The sequence below is a fragment of the Malurus melanocephalus genome, unplaced genomic scaffold, assembly GCF_030028575.1.
Source record: "Malurus melanocephalus ecotype Western Australia unplaced genomic scaffold, MMel_1.1 scaffold_224, whole genome shotgun sequence".
In the NCBI taxonomy this organism is placed as follows: Eukaryota; Metazoa; Chordata; class Aves; order Passeriformes; family Maluridae; genus Malurus; species Malurus melanocephalus.
Window position 1 is genome coordinate 835,830 of NW_026623456.1, and position 15,746 is coordinate 851,575.

General features: G+C 49.5%; 1 protein-coding gene across 2 annotated transcripts in view; it reads left to right on the forward strand.

Moving 5' to 3' along the window:
* Positions 1–15,746, forward strand: part of LOC130578358 (protein phosphatase 1 regulatory subunit 12B-like) — a 50,516-nt gene that overhangs the window by 7,353 nt on the left and 27,417 nt on the right. The window contains exon 1 of one of the 2 annotated variants that reach the window (XM_057374384.1): positions 11,403–11,946. The exons of the other annotated variant lie outside the window; for it this stretch is intronic. Coding sequence (XP_057230367.1) covers positions 11,845–11,946 — 102 coding nt within the window. The 5' untranslated portion in view covers positions 11,403–11,844. Of the gene's footprint in view, positions 1–11,402; positions 11,947–15,746 lie in introns of those variants that run through there. 2 annotated transcript variants of the gene reach the window in all.

Genomic DNA, 15,746 nt, shown 5'->3' on the forward strand with positions numbered 1-15,746 from the left:
AASGTGACTGATCTTTCTCAGTTGTCAGCAAATCATTCCCCTGCAGCCATGGCGCTGGTGTTGGCCCTCAGCAGGCACCTACAGCTCCCTTGGCTGCTGCTGGCATTGCTGGGAGGTCTGTGCATTCAGTTCAGATGAYCCCAGTTCACCCCAGGCTCCTCTTCTTTGCCCACGTGGCAGCTATTGCACAGGGGTTGCGGGATCCTCTTGCTTTGTTCCCAGAAGGAGCTGGGAGCAGTGTGATGGGTTGGTGGCAGCAGGATGACACGTGTGCTTCTCTCCAGGGCTGTGTGGACACGGCACCATCCAKGAGATGGGAGTGCTCACTTCAGTGTGTCTGTTAGCCCAGAGCCACTGGCCTGAGCAGCAGCATTGCTCCTGGACTGTATCCCAAACACAAGAAATCTAACTGTTGTTTTATGTCTAATTATATTTATAATTTGTGACGTTTTAAGGTTRTGGTTGTGCTCTCACCTGTAATGGAGCATCCTGTCACTTTTTGTGGGAAACTGTCAAAATCTGTCTCCTTGTGACATATTCACAACTCTGGAAAGGAGAAGTATCTCTGACTGCTGAACTACTCGGAGCAGGTTCTGGGCCCCTSTGGGAGCTGATGATCGTACTCAGTGTCAGTCATGCAGCGGGCTGGGGGAGGATGTCTCTCCTGACRTGATTGAAGTCATCCTCCAAAAAATCTGATCTGCTGAATTAAAATTCCTGCCTACAGCAGTGGATGTCTGGGTGGGCCCTTAACAGCTGTGCCATGGTGACACAAGTCTGCCTTGGAGAAAGGGGCCTGGGGGCACTGGGAGGGGGCTGCAGCAAATGGAACTGGAATGTGTAGTGCTCAAACCCTGCTGGCTGCCCCTTCTGCCCAGTGTGCTGGGGAGTCCCATCTGGAGCACTGCATCCARCTCTGGGGTCCCAGCACAGGGAGGATGTGGAGCTGCTGSAGCGAGTCCAGGGGAGGCCAGGGAGATGCTCTGAGGGCTGGACCCCCTCTGCTCTGGAGTCAGGCTGGGAGAGCTGGGGGTGTTCACCTGGAGAAAGCTCCAGGGAGACCTTAARSCCCYTYCMRKKSCYWAARGGRSYYCMRGRRRRSYKRARRRGGAMYKRARRMMARGGRWKGRRGGRMMRGRMWMMRGGRAWKGSYTYCYMRKKSCMRRRGSMRGGRWKGRATGGGATACTRGGAAGGAATTGTTCCCTGTGAGGCMCTGGCACAGGATGCCCMGAGAAGCTGTGGCTGCCCATRGGCAGGGGTTGGAATGAGWTGGGATTTAAGGTMCCTTCCAATCCAARCCAKTCTGTTACTCTAKGATTCTATGGATGCTTCTCTGYGGCAAAGCCCCCATTAAGCTGATTSTTCTCATCTCCTGCCATCCCATGTGGGTGCAGTCCCACATTTATGTAGACATGTCCAGAAGAAGCCAGAAGCAGAAGCTGTATTGCCACATGTGCAACTCAGAGTAATCTAAATTTGTTTGGAAAATTGAAGTCAAATTCTCTGGCAATAAAGTATCATTTGGAAACAACCACGGTAGGAAAAATGGTATGTTGCTGTGATGGGTGATGATGTTGTTTGTCCCCTGTGTCTTTAAAAGGTCACTTTTTGTTCTGGGTTTATATCCTCCCACATGCTTCTCTTCAGAAAAAGCCTCATGTTTGGATAGTCATTGTTAGCTTTTGCTCTCCCCTATGAGGAGTAACATTACTTGGCAGAAGCTGCTTCATTATTTGATATGTCAGGATGTTGAATCCTTAAGCTGCAGAACTCCTTGGGGCAGGAATTCCCCACCTGCACTGTTTAATTTGCACCTCATTGCTCAYTATAATGAGCAATGTAAGAGAGATGGAGAGGGACTTTTTACAAGAGCACAAAGTGACAGGACAAGGTGAAGTGGCTTCCCACTGACAGAGAAGAGGTTTAGATCAGGTGTTTGGAAAAATTCTTCCCTGTAAGGGTGGGGARGCCCTGGCATGGGGAAGCTGTGGCTGCCCCTGGATCYCTGGAAGTGTCCAAGGCCAGGCTGGACAGAACTTGGAGCACCCTGGGAGAGTGGAAGGTGTCCGTGCCATGGCAGGGGTGGRATGGRATGAGATTTGAGGTCCCTTCAAACCCAGGCCATTGTGTGATTCTGTAGTAGGCACCTACCAGGAACCCAATGCTTGGCACCRTTTTGGATGGGTTTGAGCGGGTGTTTAACCATATTTACACTTTTCATTGCTCTTAGATTGCATCCTTGGCAGTGGACATAGCCTTCTGCTGCTGGCAGGGGATGGTCAGAAATAGGCTGGAAGCACAGTTAGATGACCKTGTGTTGAAGTTGCAGATTTGCCTGTACAGTGACACTGGGATATTGTTGTGTGTCAGCCGTTCACTTGCAGAGCTGAGCTGATGGACAGGTTTTACAGCCATGGAGGGGCTGTGGAGGGTGCAGRGAATCTGATGAATGTAGATAAAGAGCACAATGGCTCATGACTATTGTGAGCGCCCTGAGATTTTTATTTCTCTGTGTCATATTTTGGAAAGTCCCTTAGCTTGAAATAGCTGTCTCCATCTGGTTTTTGTACTGCTATTTGCTTTCTCAGCTTCCCTGACACGGCCTGTTCATAGCTGTGCAAATTGCTGCTGCATTCCTCCATGTAAGAAACCTGGATGGGAGCAGGGAACCTGTCGGGAAACACTTGCTGAGTGCAACTGCCAGACAGCTTCCCCTGGAAAATATTATGTTCCAACACTACTTTATCCTTCATGGTTGTAACTGGGTTGAAATCACTTGATTTTTGGCGTTTGCAGTGCTTAAACTGGGCTTGTGAGTGGACAGAGCAGAGCATCACTCTGGATTTGCTGAAGTCTGTCYAGAGAAGGTCAACAGAGCTGGRGAAAGGTCTGGAGCRCAGTTCTGATAAGGAGCAGCTGAGGGAGCTGGGAAAGGGGCTCAGCCTGGAGARAAGGACACTCAGGAGGGAYCTTCTGGCTCTGCACAACTCCCTGACAGGAGGGAACRRCCATGAGGGGTTGTGCTCTGCTYCCAGGGAACAGGGACAGGACAAGAGGAAACAGCCTCAAGCTGTGCCAGGAGAGGGTCAGGTTGGTTATTAGGAAAAWTTTTTTCCCTGAAGGGGTGGTCAGGCACAGGCACAGCTGMCCARGGCAGGGTTGGAGTCCCCATCCCTGGAAGTGTTTAAAGAACATGTGGATGTGGCACYTGGGRACATGGKKTAGTGGTGAACACGGCAGTGGTGGGGGCACAGTTGGATTCAAAGGTTTTTCCAACAGTGCTTGATCCTGTGATTCTGTGATTTTAYTGTGATGYTTTTTTTGAAMAAAGYATGGTATTGAGTTCASAAAAGAAGCCCTCCTGTGGAAAGGCAGAGCCAGGTTTTGGGTGGACACAAAGCAAGTTCTCCATAGACACGAGACAGGTCTCCAATGTACAGATCTGGCCAGGATTATGGCATGGCAAGAAGCAGTGCTGAGCCTGCCTCAGGGCTTTTGCCTGTGGCTGCGTTACAGCCTGGAATGGACTCCTGTCTGTGATCTCAGAGACATTCACATTTTGCAAAGCTGCCACATCTGTCCCCTCAAACAGGAGTCTTTTGTAGCACTGGTTGGTTGTTGCTGGTTATTGCCRCTGTTGCCACCCATTCCTGTAACCTCTCACCATCAGACTGTGTCAAGGGGAGGGTCAGGCTGGATATTAAAAAAAATGTTCTTTCCTCAGAGGGTGAGCACTGCCCAGGCTCCCCAGGGAATGAGCACAGCCCCGAGGCTGCCAGAGGTCCAGGAGTGTTTAGACAATGCTCTCAGGCCCAGGGTGGGATTGTTGGGTGTCTGTGCAGGGCCAGGGGTTGGACTGGGTGATCCCTGTGGGTCTCTTCCAGCTCAGGATATTCTGTGATTCCATGAAATACACTTTAATGACACATTCAGGGAGGGAGCATGAACATCTGTGGGCTCTCTCAGCAACATTGATACTCTGGGACTGTGCATTTTTGTCTACCCCCTCCAGGCCCTCCTTCACGTTCCCTGTGCCTTTGCTGTAGAAGTGCAGCTCTAGATTGCTGTACTGGGCCTGGTCTGAGCTTTGTCTTCAAATGCTGGTGAACTCAAGGCAGTGAAACCATCTCCCTCTCTGCAGCCTTTACTTTACACCCAGTTCTCCCCCTCTGAAGTTATGGAAGTCCCCAGAGGGGTCTTCCCCCAGCTTCTCTTCCTGCTGTACCTGCTGGATTTGAGTGTCCAAGGTGCCTTACCTGTTCTTCCAAAAACTCAGCTCTGCTCCATAGAATTCCTGGAAGAAATTTCTCCTGCATGCAGAATTGRGCACTTGGAGGTGTTAAAATGATGTTTCCCTGCTAAGAATGGTGCTTTTTGAACTGTCTTCACCCTTGTTTTTTATTATCTCTGTTTATATGAAAAGAAAAATAACTCTGAAATTTTATATTTAAAATGTGCTATTCTCAGCCCCCACTAAAATGATCTGCATGYGCTGCTCAGTGCTGATCCAGGTATGCCTAAGGCATGGTGCTTCCATCTTTCTTGTGATAAATTTGGAGTTGGGAATTAAAAGTGGGAGAAGAATGATGCTGTGAGTGCAGTTATAGACTCTCAGCTGCTGTGTGTGCATTTGGGAGGAGAGGAAGACCCTTTCCTTCATCCTGTCTGCATGGTCCCTTGGCAGATCTGCTCCTGGCACTCCTGCTCCMTGCACTGTGGGTAGAAGTGTTCCCTCCTCCAGTTCAGATTCCATTTATGGAAAACTGCAGCAGAGCCTGCACATCCCATTTACAGCACAGCCACTGCCTGACGGTGTTGCTTTGCTCCAGTCCTTCAGCCCARCATAACCCTGCCTGCCTTCTGCAGTGCTAAATGAACCCTGCAGGCTGCATTTGACCCTGGTGAAGCTTGATGTTAATTTTAAAGGCATTTATTTACAGTAGGGTTTACATGTCGTGTACAGTTGCTGTATAGCAGCTATTATTGTTTTTAATAATAATTTGAATTATTAAATCTGGAGATACAAAAGTTCCATTAAATAAGCTAAATCAAATCCCCACAAGTACAAAATGTAGATTAGAGTATAAGGAATGTTTTAATAACTTCTTTTAAAGGTGATAAGTGTTGGCCTTGTTACTGCTAAAGAAATTCATGTGTATGTGTTTATACAGCTAGGGAGACACAGTTCATTGGCTGTTCTATACCCACAGTTCCTTGGTTATACTTGCTGTATAGCACATAATTTCTGTAATCCAGCGGCTCCTCAGATCCCCATGACTATGCCCCAGGAATAATAATCTGTATTTTGGAGCCAGTTTTTAGTTCTCTCACTCTACCAAAATTACCAGCTCACRCTACCTCCAATGTCATGAGAACGAGACTGTTATAAGCAACACAGGAGGTTAGAGTGGAGCTGAGTAAAGTTTCTTGATTGAAAAAGACCAATTGAATGTAAAATAAACCCAACCAAGCAGTACCATCAGCCCCTGAGCTGCAGTCCAGTCCTKCCCCTGCTCTGTGAGCATCTCTGTAGCCAAAGCAGAAAAGCCTTGTCAGGGAAAAGCCCRCAAACACTGTGCAGAGCATGGAACAGTGAGAAGGCTCATGATCTTTTCCAGCCTTAATGACACTGTGATTCTCTGGTTCTGTGATCACTTTTGAGGATTGGCTTTGGGTCACATCCACTGGGAGAGGTGACAGCGCTGCCAATTYCAGATTCACTCATTATGCACCAGAATGAGCAGTGTCTCCAGAACCAGTAGAATTCCTTTGCACAGAAAACAACAGGTGCAGTGAATAAAGAGAGCAGAAGGGTTAACAAGGCTCAGCCTTTTCTTTCCAGGTGAATTCCTTTCCCAATGTTTTGGTGATAGTTAGGAGACATTTTACTGCGAGATTCTGTGTGGAGGAAGCAGGGATGGTTCCCGGGTGTGGTGACCCCTGGGGTGTAACCCTTGCTCTGGCTGTGGAGCTCTGTGTGTTGAACCAAAACTGTTCCTGGCTGTTGGAGCTGCCCTCGGGCTGGTCATGGCTTGTCCTTTGTGGGTAACAACTGCTCTGATCTGGGTGTAGTGCGAGACAAGTGTAAGGCAAGAACCATCCTCTTCCAGGAGCAAAGCAGTGGTGCCATTTGGGTGCACCAAGAATGGGTGTTAATTTGGGCTGAAGGAACCACAAATATAGGATGTCCTTTAGATCACAGGATTTATTAAACTCTGCCCACAATATAAATATTRTTGCAAAGGGGAAGTGCAGGGTTATGGTACTGTGGATTTCAGTTTCAGTGACATAAAAGCTGTGGGAATTCTAATTCTGATTCTGTTCTCTAGAACCCGTGAGGGTAGTTCAGTGGTAAATGGGTTTTTATGTCTTAATTGAGTTTCTGGCACAGGTTGYCCAGAGAAGCTGTGGCTGCCTCAYCCGTGGGAGYGTTCAAGGCCAGTCTGGAGCAATCTGGTGGAAGGTGTCCATGGCAGGGGTTGCAACAAGATGAACTTTAAGGTCCCTTCCAACCCAAACCATTCTGGTGTTCTCTTTTTTCTGGTTATTTTGCAGAACTACTTTATACCCAGAAACATTATTTTCTGGACACATAATGGATTTGTAGCCTGGCTCTTGGAAACAACTGCCAGTTTGTTTTGTTCCATTTCCTCAGAGAAATGTCATGAGAATAAATTCAGTTTTACAGTTGATTTAGGTACTGCATAAAATTACAGATTTCAGTGATTCCATGGACCAGCATGTCACAGACAAACAGCATGTTCTGCTCCTGCAGTGGGAAACCCAGAAGGGGAGGGTTGGGAAGATTTGTTTACTTGAAGAGCAAAGAGCTGAACTCTGTAGAAGGAGGTGCCAGCAGGTACCAGAAATGTCCAGGGCAGCATGAAGTGATTAGAGGAGTTCTCTGCTTCTCAAAGAAAAGTGAGCCAAGTGTGCTTAGTGATAGGCTGGGGGGCTCAGCCTGGAGCAAAGGAGGCTCAGGGGGGACCTTGTGGCTCTGCACAACTCCCTGACAGGAGGGGACAGCTGGGGGGGTCGGGCTCTGCTCCCAGGGAACAGGGGCAGGACAAGAGGAAATGGCCTCAAACTGCACTTAGGGAGGTTCAGGTTGAATATTGGGGAAAATTTCTTCACTAAATGGGTGGTCAGGCACAGCTGCCAAGGGCAGTGATGGAGTCCCCATCCCTGGAAATGTTCAAAAGATGTGTGGATGTGGCACCTGGGGATATGGGTTASTGGTGAACACAGCAGTGCTGGGGGAATGGTTGGGCTCAAAGGTCTTTCCCAGCCTCATTGTTTCTGTGATTCTGTGACAGGTTCAGAGGAAAACACAAAGCCTGTAGCCTGCCTCTCCCTCTGACTGCTCCTCCAGCTGGGGTAATTCACAGGCAGCTGTGCAGCCCCATGTTCTTGCATYACTTGGCCCAGCACAGGCCAGGGTCACAGCAAGGGCTGTGCCACCACTGTGACCCCATCTACAAAGGCTRTGCCACAGTCCCATCTGAAACTGTTCCTAGCCCTAAGGCCAGTTGGGACTGAATCCTCCCACCCTCCAGATCAGGATCAGTGTGGCAGTGCCCAAGGTGCCTGCTGGGAATGGTCACCAGGAGTGCCCAGTGGGACCTGGAGGAGCCTTGCATGGCCAGGGACAAGATGATGCCAGAGACCTATCCTTGCTTGGAGATCACAGGGTTGTGTGCAGGGCAGGAGGGGCCCTGGCTGGCATTAACTCAGCAGGGAGGCCCTGGGGAAGGTCCCAGTGCTGAGGATGTCCTGTTGCTGTGTGGGCCCCGTTGGTGTTTCCTGCCCCAGCTGAGCCCTGTGTGGCTGGAGACACCGTCGTGCTCCGTGGGATGTGCCTGCCCTGGGAGACAGGGGAGGTTTGGCTGCAGGTGGAAGAACTCAGCTGGATGGGAAGGAATTCAGTGAAGTATGTGACAAACCTGGTGTGGAAAATGACAGCTAGGACTTTCAAGAGATAGTTTAGGAATAATTTGTTCCAAAAATACCAACTACTCTCATTCTTCAAGTTGTATTAGAATTCTGGTCTCCCAAGAGAGCTTTTCCTCCTCTGCACTCAGTGAACGCGCCGTGGGCTTGCATCACCCTGAGCATCACTGCAGCTCTGCCTTTAACTCCCAGGTTTATTTACCACTTTTGTCTGCTGCAGCATGGAATGTTACAATGCTGCTGACATTTATTTTACCAGCATCATGTTCTGTAGGTGAAGATTTTCAACACAGACAAAAAGAGTATGTATTTTCTTCTCAAATATTTAGCTCAGGGTTTCATCCTATTTCTGGTACATCATTTTTGTGGATATGAGTTCCCCTGTCTAACTGATTTTAAAAATGGAGTACAAGCACAGGTATCATCACCAAGGAAGGCAGAGGACAGATACCTGAGTGAAAAAGGAAGTAGCAGAATCTGCTGAGCTKGAAGAGACCCMCCAGGATCATCCAGTCCAACYYCTGGCCCTGCACAGACCCCCCAACARTCCYGCCCTGTGCATCCCTGGCAGCRCTGTCCAAACACTCCTGGAGCTCTGGCAGCTTCCCATGGGCCYGTGCCCATTCCCTGGGGAGCCTGGGCAGTGCCCAGCACCCTCTGGGGAAAGAACCTGACCACTTTTTGGGTGAAGATATCTGAAGAATGATCATAGCCAAGACCACAGCTCTAACTACAGGAATACACTCTTTCATATCAGTATGAGAAAGACATAATACTATAGTATAGTTGGTGCTGCCATAGGCCATTGAGAGAAGAAACTTTGAGGTGATTTTGCCCAGAAATAGGCCAGAGCCTGAAGTCAGCATCTAGGCAGCCTCGGGATTGTGTGCAATGGTTGTGGAAATGCCCATGAAGATGACTTTTGTGCACATCTTTCTGAAAGGTGTATAAATATTCCTTAGTAAAGTACACAGCACTACAGCCAGAGCTTGGACCAGGTTCCAATCGAGGAATCTCCTGAACAGACAGGAGCAGTGGGGTCTGAACAATGACCTTGAACGTGACAGAGCTCAGGCTGTGAGGAGTAGCAACATGGGGAAGGAGAGTCAGGTTTCATATTTCCMCTGGGGACTGCTTGAAAGGAAACTGTACAAAATGCAGGAAGAAATCCCGAAATCAGGCATTTGTTGGAATAATGCTGAGACCTGCTGTCTTTTGCCATATTGCATCTCCTGCTGCTCTCCGACTCCTGGCTTATCAAGCCTCGCCTTCTCTCTAAAATGAGTTACTGGCCACTAAGCTGTGCTAGTCTGTGTGAGATCTGCACTAAATAATCAGTAGGGAATGGCTCAGGTTGTATTTTGGGTTTGRGCTGTGAGTTCGCTACCAAAATGTTGATTTTGGAGCTTTACTGCCCCTCCTCAGCAGAAACGTGGCCATGGAGGGATGTGAGATTGGTTTGTTTGGGACTGGATGGGAGGGGAAGCCAAACACTGCAATTTAGAGCCATGTAGCTCCACCTTGGTGACTAAGCTGGGCTTTGTCAGCCCYGGAGCTGGGATTGGGACACTCCGGCCAGTTCTCCCAGTTTCACTTATGTTGTTGTGAAACTCCAGAAACTGAGACTGGCATGAAAAGATCKCTCTGTGTGCAGGGTCTATAAATAYGCATTTTAAATTTGAATTCTCTTGTATGGCAGAGCCAGGCTCCAGGCACAGGGAGAGGTGTGTGATGAGTGCAGCAGATGGAGGCTGCAAAGATCAAGGTCCTGCCCCAGCCTCCTGGAGCAGCGGGGTGCCKGTCACTGCCTTCTTGTGTGTCTGGACTTCATTTCCTTACCGTGAAAGGGTAATGCAGAGATTACCAGGCAGAATTCAACCTCTCCRAACCCTTTTCCCCTTCTCCTGCAGTCAGTGGATGATAAGTCCCCTCCTTCCTCATGATRAAATATCAAGAAACCTGATCTCACYGTGACTTTCTCAGAGCGGAAAATCTGGCAGCCCCRTCTCCTGCTCACCCTGGTTACACAGTGATGCTGTGTTGGCCCTGGGGAGTGAAGATGCTGGATGGCAGGAGGAATTGCTGTAGCTGCTATTCCAGCCCTCTTCCCCAGCTCTGTGCCAGTAAAATCACCCAGGTGCCAMGCAGGGTGCAAAAAGGGGCAAGATTTCAGAGCAATGCAGAGTGGTGTAGTACTATTAAAGTATTTTTCTATAGACATTATTCTGCTCTTCACAGAACTGTTTGAATTGGAAAAGACCTTAAAGCTCATCTCACTCTGCCCCACTTCTATGGGCAGGGACACCTTCCASTAGACCAGGCTGCTCCAAGCCCTGTCCAACCTGGCCTTGATGGGAAATGTTTGATATTAAGTAGCCATGGAGCTGGAGCAGGACATGTACTCCTATGGGGTGGTAGGACATGCTGCTCTAAGTGACCCTGCCTCGATAGCAGGGGGGTTGGACTGGATGATCTCCAGAGGTCCTTTCCAGTCCCAGCCATTGCATGAGGTTCTGTGAGCTTGCTCGAGGGCATTTTTGAAATGAACATCCCCTGGCCCCTATTTCAGTGAGACACGAGGGACGCACACCTTTGCAGGGAGCATCCTGCCTCTTCCACTGAGCTTGTGCAGCAGCAGAGCTTGGCTGAGAGCTGGGAGTTTGGGAGAGGTACGTGCTCTCCACACCCTCTGTCCTTTCCTACCAGCTCCTCTCCCTCCTCCTTGATTCCAAACCCTCCCTTGAACCAGTGTACATTACACAAGCTCTGTGCAGCCCTTGCTGCACAGCTCAAACAGGCTTATGAGCAAACAACAAAAATCCTGTTGTGCTGCCTGAGTGTGTCCTCCCTTTCATGGCATGAGCTGCTCTATGGCCTTTAAATCATCTCCCTTTGTCGCAGCCATACTCGACTCCTGGAATTTGGGCTTTGCAAAGTGCTCGCCTCCGACATCCCACTCACAGCTCACCAGGCCGTGGGAGCTTGGGAGGGATTTTCTCTTGTCCCCCTTTCTATTTTTTTTTCCTTTTTTTTTTCCTGCCCAAATCCCAAAACCAATCCCAAACCCAATTTGGCAGCCCAGATCCCAAGCTGAAAGTGAATCGCTGCTGCTGGCTGCCCTCCAGCATTCCTCTCGGAGCGAGTCAGGATCTGGAATGTCAGAATGTCAGAAGGCAGTGGCGGGGAGGGACGGGAGAAGCCTGTGCGTGGGTAAGGGCGCCGGGGGGGAGGAGGAGGAGGAGGAGGAGGAGGTGGAGGAGGAGGATGGAACAAAACCCAACTTCAGCTGGACTGCCCCTTTCCAGAGCAGCGTTTGTTCCTGATTTATGCTTTTGTGTTTCACTTAAAACGTGCGGCTCCGTGCAGCAAGGGCAGAGCTTGCAGCCGCGCTCTGGAGTAAATCAGAGTTTGCTTTTCCTTTCCTTTTTTTTTAGCTTTTTTTGGCAAAAGCTTCGTGTCTAGATAAACCCAGCAAGTTTCCAGCTCATTCCTTGAGCCGGGAGTTTCTGCCTCCTACAGTTCTGAGGAGAGGTTGATCCCTCGGGTCCTGTGGCACGCTCTGGACGAGGGGAAAYGTCCTTTTGCGGAGAAGCTGGGACGGGGCCCGGGCGGTGAGGCTGGCACAGAGCAGCGCCCAGCACTGGAGCACAGCGAGTCCTTGACACCTTCTCTGCTTCTGCTCGGACAAGAAACMTTGTGGAGCCTCAGCTCTTCCTGCTGCAGATTAATGCCTAAAATTATACACCCTAAACAGCAGGGTTTAATTACCAGAGCTGTGAATAGTTTAATTAGTTTGTTCTGACCTTGGAAGAAGGACCTGCCCAGCGCCGTAGAGCGACAGGAGAGCAAGACTGGTGTTGCTTCTCACTCAGAAACACGCAGCCCGCGAGGCCATGTCGTCCCTGTACACCAGGAGTAAGGAATATACTCGCAGCAGGAAGGCTCAGTCAGACTCTCCCCCATCCTCTCCTTCCCCGATCGCAAAGACACTCAGAGTAAGCAGCTTTTTCCTTTCTGTATTGCCCTGCTCAGCACRTGCTCTGAGCGGAGCCTGGTGGTGGTGGTGGTTTGTTGTCTTACCCTCGGAGACCTGTGGCTGTGGTTTCCTTTGGAAAGAGGATGAAATGAAACTTGGGATGGTGCCTCTGCAGCAACAGGTTTAAAGCAGCTGCCAGAGTCCCTGCGCTGGGATTAGCTGTGTTAGTGCTGTAGGGAGTTGCTGGGATGGTAGTTTCCCCCTGTCCTGGAACATGGCTCTCCTGGTAGGCTGTTGCCGGATGAAAACCTCCCTGGTGGAAAGGAGGCAGAACCTGACCAGTTTGTTAAACTGCACTTTTTTCCATAAACACTTCGGTATTGCTGGTGAAAGGAGTTTGTGTTCAGCTTTCACCTCTGGGGCTGAGCTGGCCTGAGCTGTAGTTTAATAATTCCAATACCACAAAAAAAAAAAATTGAAGAAAACCACCTGTAGCAGGAGGCAACTCAAGGTAGTTACCTGTACTCCCCAAACCAGAGCTGCTATCCTCCTCTCCCAAGGTGTTGGAAAGTTGGAAATGTTTTTTAACAGTATTGCTGATAGCTCCAGAGTGATGMGAGAAGCTGTAACAAACCCGCTGGGTCTGTATCATTGCACAGGCAGCCTCTTCACCATCAAGAAATATTGTCAAAGCCTGGAGGAATTAGTTTTTAACAGCCAGACTAATTTTAGATGGGAGCATTAAATTAATCCCAGCACTGGTATTTGTTCAAATCAGATACGCATTGTCTGTTCTGTTGGAAGGGACAGATCTTGGTCTGGAAAAAGTAATGCCCAAAATATTTGAGTTTTAACCCACTGCTGTGGCATTAATGAAAGCAGTTCCTGACCCCGGGAACTTCAGCCTGGAGGCTTCTGTGACTGCTGGTTGCCCTGGGCTATTACGTGTAATCAGGAGTAGGTGATTTCTTCCCTCTGGAGCTGGGGTGTCTTTGGGATGGTTCAGATAATCTGAAACTCTCCCCCGTGGGCTTGGATGGGCTTCYGCCAACAGCCTGAGCACTGCACTGACCAATCCTCAATAAGGGGCCACAGGATTGATCACCAGCCTGGTAACAGGTGGGGAACCATTCTAGTGTGCTGGAGATGTTTTCATTTCTTTCAAACCCAAGTTTTTAAGATCAGACATGTTCAGACTGACTCATTTTTCTCCCTTTTGCATCTGGGTATACGAGTGAGTGACAAACGTCTCACAAGAGGCCTGAGCTGTGCCTGGAGCAGACTGACAGGAGGGGCCAGTTCCTCTGTCCAGAGCCTTGGGGGGACTGCAGACTCCTTGGTTTGCATGGGTGGTGAAGGAGGCTGTGGGAGCTCTCAGGTGGGCAGAGAAAGGTGGWGCTGGTTTGTCTGTCTGTAACCACAATGGGATTTTCAGGCTCCTGAGGGGCTGTGGGTATTGGAAAAGGTGGTGGAAGTTCTCAGGTGGTTACAGAAAGGTACCAGGTGGGAATGAGAGGGCCTGGAGAAGAGCTTCATGCGGCAGTGAGGTTTTGATGAAAACCAACACATGAGCATGGAAATTCTTGCATTRGTAAGGCAGTGCCAGCTGTGACTCCACAGCATCTCTAGAGAAAAAACGGGTGGGGAATGCATCAGCTCAGCCATTGTAGGAACCAGCCCTGGTGCTATCTGGGTTATGGAAATGCCTTAAAAGGCTAATTAGGGAAGGATTTGACTTCAGGCTAAAACAAGAATCTGAGTTAACTCTTTCTCCAAGACAATGTAATTTTGCCATGAGCACGAGAAATAACAGAGTTTGGTTTACTCTGGGTTTGTCCCATGTGTTTATTCCTCTCCACCCATGCCCACAGTAACAGACCTGTGCCACAAGGAGCCACCACCCTCCATAAACCGGGTAGGAATGTGCTATTTGGAATCTTTTATCTTTCCATCCAGTCAGGATTGATAGCAGCAGAGCTGTGGGCTCTAAACATTCCCAGCTGAGGAGGGCTGCGAGCAGGCAGGAGCTTCACACGTGGTGCACACAGGGAGAAAACTCCTGGAGAATCAGGCAGAGCAAAGGAGGTTTGCCTTTGCGAGGTACCTGTGCCAAGAAGCTGCAGTGAAAGTGATCTTCCAAGCAGTTTCCATGGCATTCCCTGTGCACTGGCACTGCTGCTTGGAATGTTCTTCCTTAGGAGTTAGGATAATATTGCCTGGGGTTTTTCTGCCTTTGATTGATGGGAACTCCCCAAATTGCCAGCTGAGGAAGGGAAGGTGGGCGGAGGCACCTTGCAGTGAACTCATGCATGTAGGAGAGGGAATGTCCCTGCACAGGAGGTTGTGGTGACAGTGGGGTGTTTGTGTGTGACCCCTCCCTGAGCCACGTCAGTACCATCCSATTGCCCCAAGACCTCCACAAGCTAAAATACCCAAATCCTGTTAAATCCACCAGGGTAAGTGTTGCTTAATGAGGATGTTCCTCAAAAGAGGAAACTCAAACCCCTTTGAAATCAGTTCGTGTGGCCCTGTTACCTGGCACGAGCTTCAGGTGTTTGGCAGTGGGTAACTTTTCAGCATGTTTTGCACCATTGTGATTTAGCTTGAGGTTTCTCCTCCTGAAAAAAAAATTATTCAGTTCCAAGGATGTAACAGGCAGCCAGTGGCATGAAACCTGTTTTGTACATTTTAAGTAAATAAATGACAGAATTTGAAGTGTGACAGCAAAAGCAAGGACTGAATTTCATTTTATTTTTATTCCTCTCACCGCTGGGCTAGTAATATTTTCATAGGAAGTACCGTGTAGTTGGTGTTTAGGCTTATCCATCTGGTTGTTCTGGTACTTTATAACCCTTGTGCTTCTCCTCAGGATATTGGTTAGGTGGGAAAACAAAATTTAAGGAGAACGTACACTCCCAGCTTTCTGCAGAGAATGCAATTGCAGCTTTTCAGTTGGTTTCCCACCTCTTTTTCATACCTACCCTTTTTTTATAAACTGCTCCTTGATTTGTTAGCCGGTATTTTTTGCTGTAAAAAAMCCATGAAAACTTAAAACTGTCATTGATGTATGTGGGCTCCTGGTTTAGTAGCGGCTGCATTTGTGTTGCTGCCATCACTTGGAATCCCAGACTGGTTTGGGTGGAAAGGAATCTTAAAGCCCATCCTGCCCCCACCCCCTGCCACAGGCAGGGACACCTTCCACTGTCCCAGGCTGCTCCAAGCCCTGTCCAGCCTGGCCTTGGACACTTCCAGGGATCCAGGGGCAGCCACATCTTCTCTGTGCATCCTGTGCCAGGGCCTCCCCACCCTCACAGGGAACAATTCCTTCCCAATATCCCATCCAACCCTGTCCTCTGGCAGTGRGAAGCCATTCCCTGTGTCCTGTCCCTCCATCTCTTTTCCCTGTCCCTCTCTAGCTTTCCTGGAGCCCTTTCAGKTAATGGAAGGGGCTCTAAGGTCTCCTGGAGCCTTCTCCAGGCTGGACACCCCCATCTGTCCTAGCCTGACTCCAGAGTAGAGGCRCTCCGGCCCTGGAGCAGCTCCRTGGCCTCCTCTGGACTCTCTCCAGAGTTCCAGTCCACATTTCCTGTGCTGGAACCCCAGGGCTGGAGCAGCTCTGCAGGTGGGGTCTCACCTGAGTGGGGCAGAGTGGYGGAATGCCCCCTGTCCTGCTGCCCACGCTGGGGGATCAGCCCAGGACTCGGGGGGTTTCTGCGCTGCCAGAGCACGTGGCTGGGGCACGTTGAGCTTCTCATCCTCCAACACCACCAAGTCCTTCTCCCCAGGGCTGTTCTCTGTCCATTCTCTGCCCAGTCAGGT